A 16,896-nucleotide genomic window follows, 5' to 3' on the forward strand; every position below is an offset into this window, starting at 1 on the left:
CCAATATTACTTTTCTTGATTTAGTTATTTTACTGCTGTAAACTATCAGGTAATTCTGTAGTACTAGCCTATATTTCCAATGCTCGAACTGTCCATCAGGTAAATATAAAGTCGAAAAGGTTGGCATCAACGGATTTGAGAGAAGTACAATACCAGATAATAGAGTCGGCCTTGTCCAATCAGACTGAACCAATTGGTGGAGATGAAAATTGAAGTTCAATTAGTGCCAAGTTCAATTGTTAACAAAATATATGTAGCCTAAACCACCCCTTTAGGGGTCTTAAAGTTGGTTCTCTACCTAAAAGAAACAATTTTTGATTTTATGACCTCTTAAAAAGCAGACACACACACACACACACACACACACACACACACACACACACACACACACACACACACACACACACACACACACACACACACACACAACACACACAATTATATATATAGTGGCCAGGAAGAGGAGATGTAGTTTAATGAGGTCAATATTTATTAGTTACTAGACGAGTTAAGTGTGCTATTTAAAAATAAAAGTCATATAAGCTCTATTTTAGAAAATATGTTTATTTGATTTATTTCACGTTAAGTACTGAAATAAATTGGTGGGGACGTTATTTCATTTTAAAGTGGAGATAATAATCTACATGAAGTCGTTTCTAAAATGGAAGATTACGACTTAAATAGTAGTAGGAAGGTGCAAATGTAAAACCTTACGTACAAACTGAAGTAAGTACCATGAAATTTTCTCATAAATCAATACTAAGCCACAAGTACAAGGTTAGAAGGAACTATTACCTTATCTCCAATGGCTCTTGGACTAAACCACTTAGTGATTTGTAAGTAGTTTCGAAGAACCATCTATAATTTTTGTTATAGGAATGCAAAGGGTACCATAAACATGGGACTGCCTTTGTCTTTCCTACTGTATTCTGAGAGAAATGTAGCCGCGGATAACTACTAGTAGCGTCCATGTTTGGGAATTCGCTCCAATTACGTCATCACTTATACATTGGCACACGGTCTGATCAATGCCGAAGACTGGTATCTTCCATTTCCAGCGATTAAATAGAAGATACCGTAAAGGTTTTATTTCAGCTGCATATGTCCATTCCACTATATTACATGTTTTAATGTAAATGTCTTCATTGGATTTCAGATTACATTCATGTGAGCTCTTGAAATCAATATAAACGTGCTTTTACAAAAGAACACGCGTTATCTTGTGAGAAAATGAAGGAATTACATTTACAGATTTCTAAATTAATATATAAGTAAATAAAAATATAATTTTATTAAAACTTTGATGAAATATTTTTACAGCAATGGAGTATGTTGTAGCATGGGAAGGGAGCGAGGGGTTTCATTATAAAATGAAAGCAGTCAACGACATAATTTAACATAACACAAACATTAATTTATTTAGGTGATGATATGCTTTTTGGTGACGATACAATCCAACGGGTGTTACAATCCAAACCTACACGTCTCTCTGTGGTTAAACTAGCACGAGACCACGAGGTTCTGGGTCTAGCCGCCTGATGCGCTGTGAACGGGTGTTACAATCCAAACCTACACGTCTCTCTGTGGTAAACTAGTACGAGACCATGAGTTTCTGGGTCTAGCCGCCTGATGCGCTGTGAACGGGTGTTACAATCCAAACCTCAAAGTCTATGTCAAAGTCACAGTCTTTTATTACCGTTGTGATTATATACATACAATTATTGTGGCAAAATAAGTTCATACCGTAATTAATATCTAAAATTTTTTGTACTATTCGTTCCAGACCAATACCACATTCAGACATTACAATCTCGGTTACCACTGTCATCCATAACCACCTTACTGCGCCAATTCTCTCACACCGGCCTAACGCCACCCGTGTCAGTTCTTCCTAGAGTTGGAGGTCTCCCAAACTTATAATTCAAAAATCGTCGACGCATTATAGGAATGCTTTAGATGCTTTAAAAAGCGATTTCAGGTGAAGTTTTTTTTTAAACGCCTTGGGCACGGTTTGTACGTTTTTATTGGAATCAGGCAAACTGTTGGTATGAAACGGGACACCTGCCTGGCAGAGGGCAGGTGTTCATAAAAGCTACCGCTTCTGTGTTCGCCCAGTTACGGTAGTTGTCTTCTTTGCCCTCTCGATTTTCAATATTTCACATGCACGATCACGGCCCCTAGTCAGGGCTACCATTTTTGGACTTACAGAATAAAAACTGTCTCACAAGATATGAGAAGCATGGCAGATTTCAACCAGCTGCAATATTTTTTAGAAAGACAGGTTCTGCACGACTCTCTTCGAAACGCTTACACCTGGTCTGGCTATTGTTATGATTCGCTTATCTTTTGAAAGCCTGCAAAACCTCTCAAAAATTTGATTGTTTGAAACTCAAGTCCTCCCCACAAAATCACTCCGTAGGAAAGATAGTGGGTAATAATCAGGCCGTAATACAGCCCGCCATCAGCACATGACATTAGTGCAGTATTTTGGCTAAAAGATCTTAAAAAAATAAAACGCCCACGATACGCTAATTTTGAACAAACCTGAACTCAATGTGAATACCTTATTCACATGTCAAACCTCGGATCAAACGGTAGACTATTACCAAGGAATTTTTTCGGTCGGCGAAGGAGCCCACCCCGCTAAACTTCCTTCTAACTGTTCCGTGGGTCCATCCCTGCATGCAGGAAGATCCACACCCCAATCGTCCCGCACACCCCCCCCTCTTGGCACTGCTAGGGCGATAATTCTCAAGGATAAATTAGTCTATTCTCGTGGAATTTGTTGTCAGGTTCCCCCCCCCCCCCCGAGGCTATGAGTGAAGAAGTTGTTGGACGCAATGTTGTTAAGGTTCAACTAAAAGCCTTTTTTGTTCCAAAACTTCTTTTGATTTTTCGCTTATAAACAGAGAAGGTTCGTGTCATCAGCATTACTGCACTGAGATTCCACGCACAAGATCTACGTGATTGGGACTCGATGTCATTGACCCATAGACCAGAACCACACACACAAAAGGACTTGGACTGAGTGTTGAATTGAGCCCTTGGAGGAACTACCACTATCTCATAAAAATCCACTGGACTTGAAAGTTGATTTGTAATTTGGACAGTCTGTGTTCTATGGCACCTTAAGAAATGAATTTTAATCCATGCGCAGGGGCCCCAGGGGCACTACCTCGAATGCCTGGATGATTCTATGGGTTTTGCAAGATAGTGTATTCTCAATCTATGGGATCAACACATGTTATCTAGAATATGCTTTGGATAAGTCTTCAGAGAAGATAAACACACTTATGGTGGCGATTCCGACACTCTAAACCCCTCTACAACCATTTCGGTACCAGCTACTCTAACCAACTGCGTCTTACCTTCTCGATTTTCCCGTTCTGGAAGCCAAAATTGGTCTTCAGAAGAGCTGGTTGTGTTTGCTAAGAAAAACAAAGCGATTCTTGTCATAAAATCAGTTTTTCGAAAAAGATCTTGCTCACACAGCAAAAAATGAGAAGACAGACCGATAATTGTTAAGGGAGGGGCTCACATGCGGTCATTCTTTTTTGAGAAAAAAAATGGGGAGGTTACTTTATCATTTCTTCCAGGAGGGAGGGGGAAAACTTCCTGCTTTGTACTAGACCAGGTTTACCAATTGAGTCTGAGGGCTCTACAATATGCTTGGCACATTGTTTTCACAAATGCCACATCGACAAATAATATTTAGGATACGGTTGATTTTTTGGCCGAGGAGCTGGCATGGCAATAATTTTTTTCCAACTCTTCCTCAAGTATCAGGTGCCAGTATCCATTGATTCTACTGGACTACGGCTTCGCTTGTGAAGTAACCTGGGGCTCGGACGGTCGAGGACCTCGCCCCCACAAGCATACAGACGCAAAAACATCTCATGAAAAACTCCAGTGGGCGATTCCCAGCTTCATCCTGCACCAAGGTATCTCCCAGTTGTTAATTTTGTATCCCTGTTTCTGTTGTATGCTTTATATTTTGTTGTTAATAATGTCCCAAACAGTTTTAGAAACATTTTTAGAAGAAAGAATTTTTTTTTAGAGACATCAGTATGATTTTTCGCGGCTTGGATCCACTTGTTTTTCGGATCAAATTCTTTTGTAGTTTTCGGTAATTAAATTTTGAAATTTTACATTTGAATCCAGATCTATCCATCATACGAATTTCCGGAAGAAAGGAATTTTAGTTTATCTCTTTGTACAACATCAGTAATATTCACTTTCAAATTGATCCAAGTATTTCTTGTATTTTTTTTGGCATATTTTTAATTGTTTTTGTAGGGACAGCAAGTGATTTAGAATTCAAAAATTTAATGGCAATTATTGAATGCCTGGAACTGCTGTTCTACTGTTTGGCTTGAATTTAGAAGAATGCCATTGTTCCTTTTAAAAAGAGTATGAGGCGTTTATGGAGAGGCTCAATGGTTGGACTAGGCCTTATGTCTCTTATTGTTTTATTAATTTTGGGCTCTACCCTCTCGTATTTGTTGTCCTGTAATTATAGGCCTTACTTCGTGGCCATTTAAATGATCCGCGACTTGCTGTGTTGATCACGGAAAATTACTTCGACATTTGGGAGGATTTGAAATGACTATTTTGTCGATAGCAGAATTGTGATTCGTTGGGCGTCACTCTTCTCGTTGGAGTTTTGGACTAAGCAAGGTCCTAAGCCGAAATGCATTGTATGCATATCGACAAAGCGATTTAGTCTGACTGTGGAGTTTGATGTTTGGTTCATCGCTATCCCCGATGTTTATAACAAATCACCCATCAGAATCAGAATAGTTCAGTGTGCTGGGTAGTCAATTACATGTCAGCAATGCTATCCAAATTTATGACATTGGAAAACATCTACGTTATCCCGTATGGAGAGAGACCTATTAAAACGCCAACGACTCGATTAATGTTTGAACTTTTTTGTAGTAAATTTTGAAAACCATACACGTCTCCCCTGAGTTACGACTAGGCACGAGAAACTACCGAGTTCTAGGGTCCTTAGCCGCCTTGATGCGCTAGTGGCAAAACGGGGTGTTACCAATCCCAACACCTTACACGTCTCCCTGAGGTAGACTAGCCCCCCCCCCCCCACCCCCCCCCCCCCCCACCCCCCCCCCCCCCCACCCCCCCCCCCCCCCACCCCCCCCCCCCCCCACCCCCCCCCCCCCCCACCCCCCAACATGGAGTACAGAATTGTGTCAATGTAATTTAGTTGTACAATCAGGTATTTAAAAATTCTTCTAGGGTGTAATATGGTTTTCTGCAGCAGCCAGGCCTTGAGTGCTGTCTTGAAGTACTTCTCATCTCTGCGTCTCTTGAGGTCCTCTGGAAGATGATTGAAAAGTTTTTCTCCCCATGTATGTAGGTTTTCTTTTCAAATAGGGTCAGGGTGGTGTGTGGGGAGGGCATAGTTTACAGGCGTTTCTGGTGTCATAGCTGTGTGTGTCACCTAGCTGGTCAGGTTTCTGAGCTATTGTGAAGCAGATGGTCTCGCAGATGTAGAGTGAGACAGCTGTCAAGATCGCTAGTTCTCCAAATGCCTGACGGCATGAGTCTTGAGGAGTCAGTCCCACAAGAATTCGAATTGCTTTCTTTTGTAGAACCAGAACCCGCTCCCTGTTTCTTACTGAGGAGTTGCCCCACACAAGTAGTCCGTACCTCAGATGAGATTCAAAAGAGAGAAGTATGCTGTCCTGGTAGTATCATTGTTACAAGTACTTTTTATTCTTTTAAGAGCATAGATACTAGAGTTGAGCTTGCTGCAAAGACCATCAATGTGTGAGTTCCAAGAGAGATTGTCATCTATTGTTATGCCGAGATACTTGGCTTCATTATCTTGGATTATTTCAGGTAAGCCATAGTAATCATTGGTTCTTCGGCCTTTCCATATTAATTGTTGTGTTTTGCTCTCATTAAGAACTAGGTCATTATGTTGGCAGTATTGCTTTGTCATATTCAGGGCTATAAATGAATTTATTTCAAGAGATTCTGTGTCTTTTTTGGAAAAAAGAAGAGCGGTGTCATCTGCATATAACATAGCTTGGGCCCAGTCAAGAAGATAGCTTGGTAGGTCATTTGTCAGCAATATGAAGAGCACTGGTCCAAGTATAGATCCCTGAGGTACACCTCTAGTGATTGGGAGTAAGGTTGATCTTGCTTTATGGGATGTGTTGTTTCTGGTATAATTTACTTCCACTAGTTGCTGTCGATCTTTCAGGTAGCTAGCAAGCCAGTCATGTGATGCTCCCCTAATGCCCATATTCCCTACTTTTTGGAGCAGTAGAGAGTGGTTTAGGCAATCAAAAGCCTTGCTGAAGTCTAGTAGCATGGCGGTTACTGTTGTACCTTCTTCAAGTTTGTCGATAATAAACTCTGTCAGTTGAACTATAGCCGTGGTGGTGGATCTTCCTCGTAAGAAGCCATGCTGTTGAGGCGTCAAGATGTTTTGAGTAGTCAGATGTGCTGTCAATTGATTCAGAAAGATTTTTTTCAATTACTTTTGATATCGTTGGAAGAATCGATATAGGTCTATAGTTTTTCCACTGATGTTGTATTGCCTTTCTTGTGTTTAGGAAATACTTTTGCAAGTTTCAGTTTCATAGGAAAGACACCTTGTGAAAACGACAGGTTAATTATGTGACATAAGGGATTTGCTATTTCATCCTTACCGTGTTTTAGGAGTGTGGAAGAGACTTCATCGGACACCTGCGGCTGGTTTCGATTTAAGGGATGTGAGTATATGAAGGACTTCTTCCGGTGTGGTTGAGAGTGGGATGAAGTCAGGTACATCGCCATAGTCTTTCCATGTTGTTAGCTGATTATTTATGGCCTGGTTAGCGTTACAGAGAGTGATGTCAGCTATTTTTGTAAAGTAATGGTTGAAGTGTTCAGTTTATTTCCAAAGGGTCCTGGATCAGTTTTTCATTGATTATAAGTTTAAGTGGTTCGTCCTTTTTACTGTTATTGCATTTTTCGTAGTTAATAACCTCCCAAACAGCCCTTTGTTTGTTATGTGAGTTATTAATGAAGTCTGAGGTTGACTGTTTCCTCAGTTTTTTCAAGTAGAGGTCATAGTTCTTTTTTCTGATAGCTGTTTCTATTTTATCACCCTCACTGCCAGTTGTTAATTCCATTTCCAGGGATCTTAGAAAATGTTTTCTCAACCTTTCAGATTCTTCATTGGTTGCTTTGAATTTTGATTTTATTTTCGGGCGGGATTTTTTGTGTGGACATGTTGCATTAAGAGTTTGAATGAGTATTTCATGAAAATATTCATAGGATTCTTCCACAGAAGGGGAGTTATATACATTTTGCCATGTCTCTAAATGAAGCAGGTTTTTGAAGTAATCTAGGTTTTTCTGTGAGAAATGTCTATTGGTTAAAATGGGCAAAGGTAATTTTTTGTTCGGAATACTAGCTGAGCAGAGCTGAGCTTTGTGGTCTGATAGGCCAGTGATAATTAAATCAGCGTCAATTTTACCTATGTCAAGGTTATAGAGCAGACAAAGTCAATTGATGATTTAGAGTTCAGAGTTACTCTAGTGGGTGGGAGATCTATCCTGGTGATGTTATGACTGGCCAACATGTCTTTAAGTTTTTGGTTTTTATAGTCATGATTCAGCCCGTCTACATTAATGTCACCCATGATTATAGTAGGACATTTCCATGTTGGAATAAGGTCCAGAGTACTAGATAAAATGTCAAGGGCATTGTCAAGGTTTCCACTTGGTGGTCTGTAGACTCCAATTACATAGATTGTGGTTTTGCCAATAGTCACATGTACTACGTGAGTTTCACACGTAAGTTCACAAGCAAGCTCAGTTGTTAAATTGTGTACTTGGTTTCCTAGTGTTTCACTGGAAAAAAATTGCTACACCTCCTTTTCTGCAGGTATGCCGAGAGAAGCCTCCTATTAAGTTGTAGCCTGGCAGTCTAGTACTTGAGAGCTGGTACTCTTTAAGACCATGCTCTGACAAGATTACCAGGTCAGGTGAATGAAGTTCTAGAATGTGTGTCAAATCTGTTAATTTTCCCACCTAAGCAGTCTATGTTTTGATGAAATATCCTTAGTTGATTTCCTTGGTCAATAAGGTTGTGATTAGTTTTTCTCTGCTTTTTTTGGGAGTGAGGGTTTCTAAAAAAACTATTTTCAAAAGTGTTTGCAGGATCAGCTTCTGAGTGGGAGGAGGAGATTTGCACAGGAGCGGAGTGTGGTCTGGTGAGAGTATAGAAGTAGTTGTTATTTATGTTTTTGTAAAACTCTATGTGTCTATTAAAAAATGCTTCTATGTCTTCACCATTGGGACGGATCTTTGCAGTTGATGGTGGGTATTGTAACTGTGTTAAATGAAGAGTGCAGTTCAGTTTTTTCTGAGTGGTTTGTCTGGCTCCAACTATGTCAATTTCCGTAGAACAGTTAGGTTTGTTCTGGAAGGGGTGTTATATCATTCAGTTTTTTATAAGTGGTTTGTCTGGCTCCAACTATGTCAATTTCCGTAGAACAGTTACGTTGTTCTGGAAGGGGTGTTATATCATTCAGTTTTTTATAAGTGGTTTGTTTGGCTCCAACTATGTCAATTTCCGTTAGAACAGTTAGGTTGTTCTGGAAGGGGTGTTATATCATTCAGTTTTTTCTGAGTGGTTTGTCTGGCTCCAACTATGTCAATTTCCGTAGAACAGTTAGGTTGTTCTGGAAGGGGTGTTATATCATTCTGTTTTTTATAAGTGGTTTGTCTGGCTCCAACTATGTCAATTTCCGTAGAACAGTTAGGTTGTTCTGGAAGGGGTGTTATATCATTCAGTTTTTTATAAGTGGTTTGTCTGGCTCCAACTATGTCAATTTCTGTAGAATAGTTAGGTTGTTCTGGAAGGGGTGTTGTATAATTCAGTTTTTTATGAGTGGTTTGTCTGGCTCCAACTATGTCAATTTCTGTAGAACAATTAGGTTGTTCTGGAAGGGGTGTTACATCATTCAGTTTTTTATAAGTGGTTTGTCTGGCTCCAACTATGTCAATTTCTGTAGAACAGTCAGGTTGTTCTGGAAGGGGTGTTGTATAATTCAGTTTTTTATGAGTGGTTTGTCTGGCTCCAACTGTGTCAATTTTAGTGTTGTATTTGGCTGCCTGAAGCGAGATGCTAAAAGCAGTCTTTTTCCTATCAGAAAAAACTTGTTTTGGCACAAAATGTCTTGTTTTTGACGTTCTTGGACCAGATATATGTGTGTTAATTCCTGGTGCAGTCAATTCACTTGCGCTGGGGAGTTTAGATAAATTTAGAGTCTTAAGCTGTTCTTGTAGTTCTTTAACAACGTCCTCCATTCGATCTTGTCTCGTCTTCACTTGAGCTAATTCTGTCAGAGCGAGGCTGCTGGAGTTTATGACAGGTGTTTCTTCATGGACTGTTTGAGTTCCTATGTCTTTGAGCATTTTAGTATCTTGAAATTGATCTGACTTTTCAATCTTGTTAAAACTTAGTTTTAAATCTGTATAATTATTGTGTTTTTTTTGTCAGATGTTGATTTAATTTTTCAAGATCCAGTATTTTTTTCTTTTGTTCATCTAGTGAAAAGGTTTGCATTCTGTCATTCTCTTCAAATAAGTTTTGTAATTCTAATCTGTGCTGTTTTTCCTTTTCCAGTTGAGCCAATGTTTCATGCAATTTTTTCCTGCAGGGTTTCTATTTTTGTGCAAAAATGTTTTTTCTTGTTCAGTCATTTCTTCCAGCTTCAACTCCAACCCTGCAAAAGTATCTTCTAATGAGGATTTTTGTTTTGACAATATCTGAATGTCTCTTTTGAGATTATTGTTCTCCTTCAGTAGGAAGTTGCCAGCTTCAGCCGCTATGGTCAAAGAGGTTTCCATGTCTGTTTCTTCTAGATCTTCATATTTTTGGACACTTTGTCTGACCATTTCTAGCTCCTCTGCCAAGCTGGAAGTTGTTGAGATTTTCTCCTGATGTTGATGACCATGTTCAGCAATTTTAGGTGCAGGCCCTGGTGACTGACCATTTGTAAGGGAGTAATAGTGTATGAGGTTTAACGTTGTTCTTAAAATCAAAATTGTGTCCAGTACGCCTGGCTCTTAGGTCCATATGGTGTGGATGTTTTTGGCCCAGCTTTAAAATACTGGTTACAATTATACTTAGCCAAAATTTTGATCTATTGAATGCTGGGACCAATGTATATGCATAATTTTGTTCACAGGCATAAAGTAAAAGAGCTGATAGATTTCATTCAGGACGATGACAAACTTAGAGAAGAGCGTAAGAAAGCGAAGAAAAACAAGGACAAATACGTGGGCATGTCTAGTGATGCCATGGGAATACATGGTTTGGGTGGTGAGTGATTATAGCAAGAAGGCTAGTTTTGTTGTTTAAACATAGGAACTTAGTTGCTATACTCCTATCAGTGTTCTTCAAACTTGGTTATACATTTTACACAAAGCAGACCTGGCAAAATGTTTTAAGAGTTAAAAGCTATGTGCCTCGTTAATGCCTTAAGCATGCATGCAATATTTATTATACTGAGATTCAGAATTTAGACAAAAAACTGGTGTAATTGACATTGTCATGGAATATTACATGATAATTTTAAAAGTAAAACCTTAATAACATAAGATTATAATTACCAATAATAAATAAACAAGTACAGTTGGTGAACGTGGAAAAGTGATTAGGAATTTTCTAATATAGTTTCTCAAGGGCATAACCAAGGGGAGGAATGAGGGAATAAAACCTTCACCCTCCCCTCCCGTATAGCCCTTATATATATATATACAGCAGTTCGGCTTGTTTGAAAGATATCATTAAATGTTGTGCTCTGGATTTGGCCTATCTAATTCATTTAATTTTAGCTTTATTCCATAAGTCCTGGTGTGATGTCCCCTTCAATCAGGTTCAACCCCCGCCACCCCCCCCCACAAGGCAAGTCTTGTCATGCCACTGGTTTCTGTAATAATTTGTTGATATAATATTTAAAACATTAGTTTCATAAATATAAAGTTGACCTGTTGTTTATAAATGTATAATAAATTTGGATAGTAAAGGGACATATTGAAGTAGTAAGGTTCATCATTTATTGCTCTGTTGATTGGATAACATAATTATCCAGCAGTATACATTGTTTTGTCTACTTGTGTGTGGTGAAGATGAGTGAGAGAGGGCTATAACTTGTACAGGAGGTGGTGAGAGATGGGATGACACGCCGAGGTGGAGGAAAGAAGAAATTGGAGAGTGGGACCAGGATAGAGGAGGAGGGAGAGAAGACTCGCCTAACAGGTTTGTGTTTGTAGTGTGTCTCACATTACCATTATTGTGAGAGGGTTTATATGCCATACTTGTTTCACAAATAAATCCTAAGTCACTTTTATAACGTGTCAAATCATGTGTGGAGATTTTAACTGATGGTATCCAAAGATTCTGTATAGTTATCATTATTCAAACTACATTTCTTAATTTTATAAATTATCTTTTTTATAGGCTTATAAGCTAATACTTTATCACACCTATACTAAAAATCCATGACTGAATAGTTGCTCATGAACATGAAATACAACACGTAGAGACAGATGCAAAACTTAAATTACTATTATTTTTAAAGTAATATAAATATTTTTTATTATAGAAAGTATCAAATTCTTACATTAAAAACAGGCATAAAAGGATTTAGGGCAGTGAAGGAATTCTAAAAACTTATATGGACACAAGGAGAATTTCAGCTGCAAAAAGGTGGAAATTTTATATACTTATTGTCAGGAATCAAGAACTGAATGTGACTAATGCAAAATTAAAAAACTGCCTTATTTGGAACTTTTTAATATTTACGATGTATATTATTATTATTGTAGTAGTATTAAGTTTGCTATATACGTTTTAATTAGTTTTAGCGTAATATTGAGTTATTGTAAATGTTTCCAGTGATGATGGGGAACACTATGATTCTGACCCTGATTCTGGTTTCCCACCACCACGACATTTCCGCAAATCTTCCCCTGCCAAGGAGTACAAGGATTCCGAGAGCATAGACTCCAGTCCTGCTCCAACGATAGGCAAGATAACAACTCCAATCAGAACTAAACCTAAGTCCTCTACCCCCACCAAGAAAGTAGACTTAGGTGCGGCAGCTAATTATGGAAAAATCCAGGTAAACCATTTACATAATTGATATTCTATTTAAATATTGAAATTTTCTCTTGAGAATAAACTAAATAGCTTCAAAATTGATACAAATCTGTAAATATCGTACACATTTTTTAAAGGCTTAGTCATACAGTATGAATTTAACCCTTTGACTAATAATCCCACAACAAACTCTGGAGTGCCCCACAGTGATCCTGATAGCCGTGCGGGAAGCACTATGGTGCTAAACAGTTTTCACAATAATGTTTTATGATGAATAATCTCTCGCTTGAATATGAATGCGATTTAGTGGAATAAATAAGAAACAGTTTCAAGTAGTTTTTGTCGTTCCAACTAGATTGCAGTTGTTCTTTTATTTATTTCTTCAGACCCAATCCACAATATTCAGGCCATATGACGGAATTCATTATTTAGTTGTTCTAAGTAATCAGCTGATTCTATTTCTGTTTGTATTGAATACAGGTTGTATTTTCACTTTTACTGTACTGGTTGCCCTGATTGAAAACGTTCAGTTGTGTTTGCCGTAAGTAAATAAATGCTGTTTGTGTCATTACTGATTACGTAAAATGGCGTGAGAAAGACTTGCAGACGAATTTTTGGCTAAGATGCTCCCCTGAGACTTACTACTCGGGATTTTCCTGCCACCACCCCAGCTACAGATAAGAAGGAAAAGCTGAAGAGAGCATGCCACATGTGCAGATTGTTCAGCGTCTGCGCCGGGATACGATGTGCCGGGATTGCGACAATCCACTTTGTGTGTCCGACTATTTTCACTACTTTCATACCATCAGAGATTTCTGAGGAGATTTATGTAATGTTACTAAATTGTACCTATTGTGCACCCTAGTATGTTTATGAGAAAATACGGAAATACTGAATTTTTTATCTTATTCTTATATTTTATTTTTATATTTTGTAAATATAACTCTTGTGCGTGGTAAAATTAATTTCTGTATAAATACAAAAACTTCAATAACCTTTAATTGGGTGGTTTTATATCACATCTACTGTAGTAAAACGAAATCACCTAAAAAAAATCGAAAACAAAAAAATACTCTCTTTAAACTCATACTAAACAGTTCTGAAATTAAAGGAATATGGAAAACGCAACTTTGACTAAAATTATAAATCTTTACTAGTAGTAACTAATGAAAATTGGTAACCAGGTACAAGCACCATCAACACCAGTAGTGAAGAGTGACTTGTTGGGTCTATCCAGTGACCCCCCACCGGTCTCGACCCCCTCCTCTACCCCTTCAGACGATTTGTTCAACCCTCGTGGCACTGACTCCTCTCCAGCTTTTGGTGATTTCTCCACAGCTTTCGGCACCAGTGACGTCAGGTATGTCATCTCTCTTCTCTGTGTCGATTGGAACTTACCTATGGGTACAACCGTGCGTGAGGTGCTCACTGTTGTTTCTTGTTACAGTGAGAGCAAAGTAGACGAGTTTGCAGACTTCTCGTCTGCCTTCAGTGGTGGAGTTAACAGCCCGGCGGTCGCCCCCCTCTCGGCGCTCAGCCCTGTCACTCCTGCGCCTGCCTTCACTCCTGCGCCTGCCTTCACTCCCGCGCCTGCCTTCACTCCAACGCCAGCCTTCACTCCCATTGTTGCCAATGGCAAAGCACCAGGTGATCTTGTGATGTTTGCTTTATCTAAATCTCAAATCAGGTAGACTCTTGTTAAGGCAGAAAATCTATTGTTAATGTGTAATATTTAAAATAAACATCTGCTATTGTGTGAATAAAATGCTGTGCTCTTTCAGTAAAAAAATGCAACATTTTTGGAGATATATTTATAACTTATTACAAAATAATGGTGAAAAGTAAGTTTTAATCAAACGAAGCACCATTTTTAAAACAATAAAAATATATATTAATTAAAGATAGTTGGGGCAAGCAAAAAGATTTTTTGTCACTGATACTTGGTAGTTTCATCCAAACTTGTTTAAACACCAACTTGTATGTTCACTTGGTATATATGTTTGGAAAAACTTTTTCCTTTTGTTTTTTTATTTTATGTAGAGACAGGACAAGCAAAAAGACTAAAGCATTGGGATGCAATCACATATGAATTTATGTTAGATGTCAATTAAGATTTGTTAGTAATAATTATATTACTGACAATAGTATGTACACTTACGAAGAGTACAGCAACAATACAAGATAATAATTGTTAAGCAGAATTGAATTCCTGTGGCCTACCGGGCGCTAGAAATTTAGTGGTTGAATGGGTTAACATGTTAGCACCAGGCTCACCCTCAGTCTTTCTTAGTTTTCTGATCACACAACTGATATGCAGTGTGAAAGTTCTTACTGAAATGTTTTATTTACAGGAACCCAAGTATCAAATGCTGATCTGTTGATGGGTCTCAACTCACCCTCCAGCCCTGCAATAAACCCTCTTGATGACTTTGCTCCAATCCAAGGTAATTAAACTGATTATTACTTTTAGCACAATCGTAGACAAGGAGGTATTATGCGTTTGGAACAAGCTCAGGCTTTTAATGAGAATGTTTCCTTTCTAGTAAAGAATGTTGCATATAAGAATATTAATAAACATTTCTAAATATTAGACAATCTGAGATATTTTGTGAAAAAAGTGCAGAATCAGGACAACTGTTTGTAGCTTAAACTGATGAATAAATCAGTCATTGCTCACAATCAAGTGGAATTATAATAATTGATAACAAATAAAACATCTAATGATTGGTATATTTTACCAATCAGTAAATATTAATAAAATTAAGTTTATAAAAGGATTTAATCAACTGTTATCAGACTACAAATTTGTTGGTCCGCAAAGATCCAATTGGATCCAAACTTTAATATCTGAATCTGGATCTGATTTTCACTGAATTCCTCCTCCACCTATTTTTTATTTTTAAGTACTCAAGATCATCATTGAATAAATTGAGTTATGAACAAAGTATCTATTTTAACCATTATTTGTAACCATCATAACAGTAGTTAATAAAAGATAATAAACGTAAATAAATATGATTATTAGATTAATCTGTAACATTTTAACACATTGAGTTATTATTTATTAGTTAGTATTAGCAGAATTTAAACAGTTAGTGAAAATGTAAGAGTTTGGTTTTACTCTTATAACTATTTTAATGTTTTTTATAAAACCATAAAATTAAAAACATTTTAAAAAGACATTCTTCTGTATACAATAAAAATAATTTACAAACAAACAATTATAACAGTTCAATTTAGATAAAAAAGTAAAGTGAAATAAGTAATAAATTAAAATTAAAAGTTTGCTTTTAGTAAACATTATTTTAATACACAATTTACATCTTTTTCTAATAGTTCATAATGATTTTTGTAAAAGAAAAATATTATTCCATATCTAAAAATACTAACTTGCAAATTAAAAAATACATGCATTTCCTTTATTTTAAATACTAAAATCAATATAATTTTCCACTGTAACATGTTTCTATTTTATGTTGATAAATAATAATGATTACTAACTTGACAAGCTTTTGTTGCTATTAAGCACTCAAAGTTCGAATTTGGGTGTCAGTTGACAAAATAATATACAAAGCGTGTTTTTTAAGTAAGGTCCATTTTGTTGTAGACACTAGTAGTTTGTGCGCATACTGAAATGAGCGTGTGTTCGTCGTTTACCGGCATGCGTCAGGAACAACTGTACTCAGTTTCAGCTCTACAGCTAACCTGTTCTGTTCTGTGCTTTCAAAGTGTTTAAGACTATCAACTCGCCTGCCACTTGTGAGGTTCACTCAGTGATACGGCTTTTATCAGCAAGGAACCTGCCTGCATCGACAGATATGTGAAGTGTACTGTAATACTGTTATGAGTGAAAGCAAAGTGCATAAGTGGGTACGACAATTCAAAGATGGCCATGACAACGTCCATGATGAGGACCGCTCCGGTCGCCCTTCTTTGTTGCAGATGATGTGGTGGCTTCAGTTAAAGCAAGGATTAGTGAGGTCAAGTACCTGGGCGTGATCCTAGATAGGGTTCTAAACTGGGGACCTCATCTAGAAAGGGTCATTGCCAGGGGTAAGGGGTCTCTAATGCAATGCAGACGTGTGATAGGTGGGCCCTGGGGACTGAAGCCGAGGCTCTTGTACTGGCTTTATGTTTCCGTGGTCAGACCTGCACTAATGTACAGAGCTGTCGTATGGTGGCCAAAAACGGAGGCCAAGACGGTGGAAGCTCGTCTGGCGGGTATCCAAAGGATGGCCTGCCTTGCTATCACTGGGGCTTTTCCTAGTGCGCCAGGCGCGGCTCTGGACTGTTGTTTTAATCTCGCCCCCCTGGACATTTTCATTCGAGCTATGGCCGGGAGGAGCGCCTACTGTCTTCAGCAAATGGGACTCTGGTCGGGCTGCAGCGGTGGGCACTGCAGAATTAGCACTCTGATACAGGAGGATGTTTTGCACATGATCTCTGATCAGATGCCACAAAAATTGTCCTTTGACAAACCCTTTAGGATTATTTTACCCTCAAGGGCTGATTGGTCAGAGGGGAAGAAACCTCTTCCACCAGCGGAGCTCGAATGGTATACAGACGGCTCCAAAACAAAAAGCGGCACAGGCGCTGGAATTCTGGGAGTGAGACCATGTAGGGAGCTGGTGGTTCCTATGGGTCCGTATCCGACAGTCTTTCTACCGGAGGTCGCAGCTATTATGGAATGTGCTCGTGAGAATCTTCGTCTGCGATATAGGGGCAAGACGATTAACATTTTCACGGACAGTCAGGCAGCGCTGATGG

At 38.3% G+C, this 16,896-nt stretch overlaps 1 protein-coding gene across 2 annotated transcripts in view; it reads left to right on the forward strand.

Annotated features, from left to right (window-relative positions):
* The first annotated feature begins 10,062 nt into the window (after positions 1-10,062).
* Positions 10,063-16,896, forward strand: part of LOC124359058 (telomere length regulation protein TEL2 homolog) — a 48,600-nt gene continuing 41,766 nt past the window's right edge. Inside the window, exons 1-6 of one of the 2 annotated variants that reach the window (XM_046811463.1) lie at positions 10,063-10,347; positions 11,187-11,286; positions 11,926-12,151; positions 13,314-13,489; positions 13,577-13,776; positions 14,481-14,573. In XM_046811463.1, coding sequence (XP_046667419.1) covers positions 10,176-10,347; positions 11,187-11,286; positions 11,926-12,151; positions 13,314-13,489; positions 13,577-13,776; positions 14,481-14,573 — 967 coding nt within the window. In that variant the 5' untranslated portion in view covers positions 10,063-10,175. The remainder of the gene's footprint in view (positions 10,348-11,186; positions 11,287-11,925; positions 12,152-13,313; positions 13,490-13,576; positions 13,777-14,480; positions 14,574-16,896) is intronic. The other variant, XM_046811464.1, reaches the window with a different exon arrangement.

Source organism: Homalodisca vitripennis, chromosome 4 (assembly GCF_021130785.1).
Source record: "Homalodisca vitripennis isolate AUS2020 chromosome 4, UT_GWSS_2.1, whole genome shotgun sequence".
NCBI lineage: Eukaryota > Metazoa > Arthropoda > Insecta > Hemiptera > Cicadellidae > Homalodisca > Homalodisca vitripennis.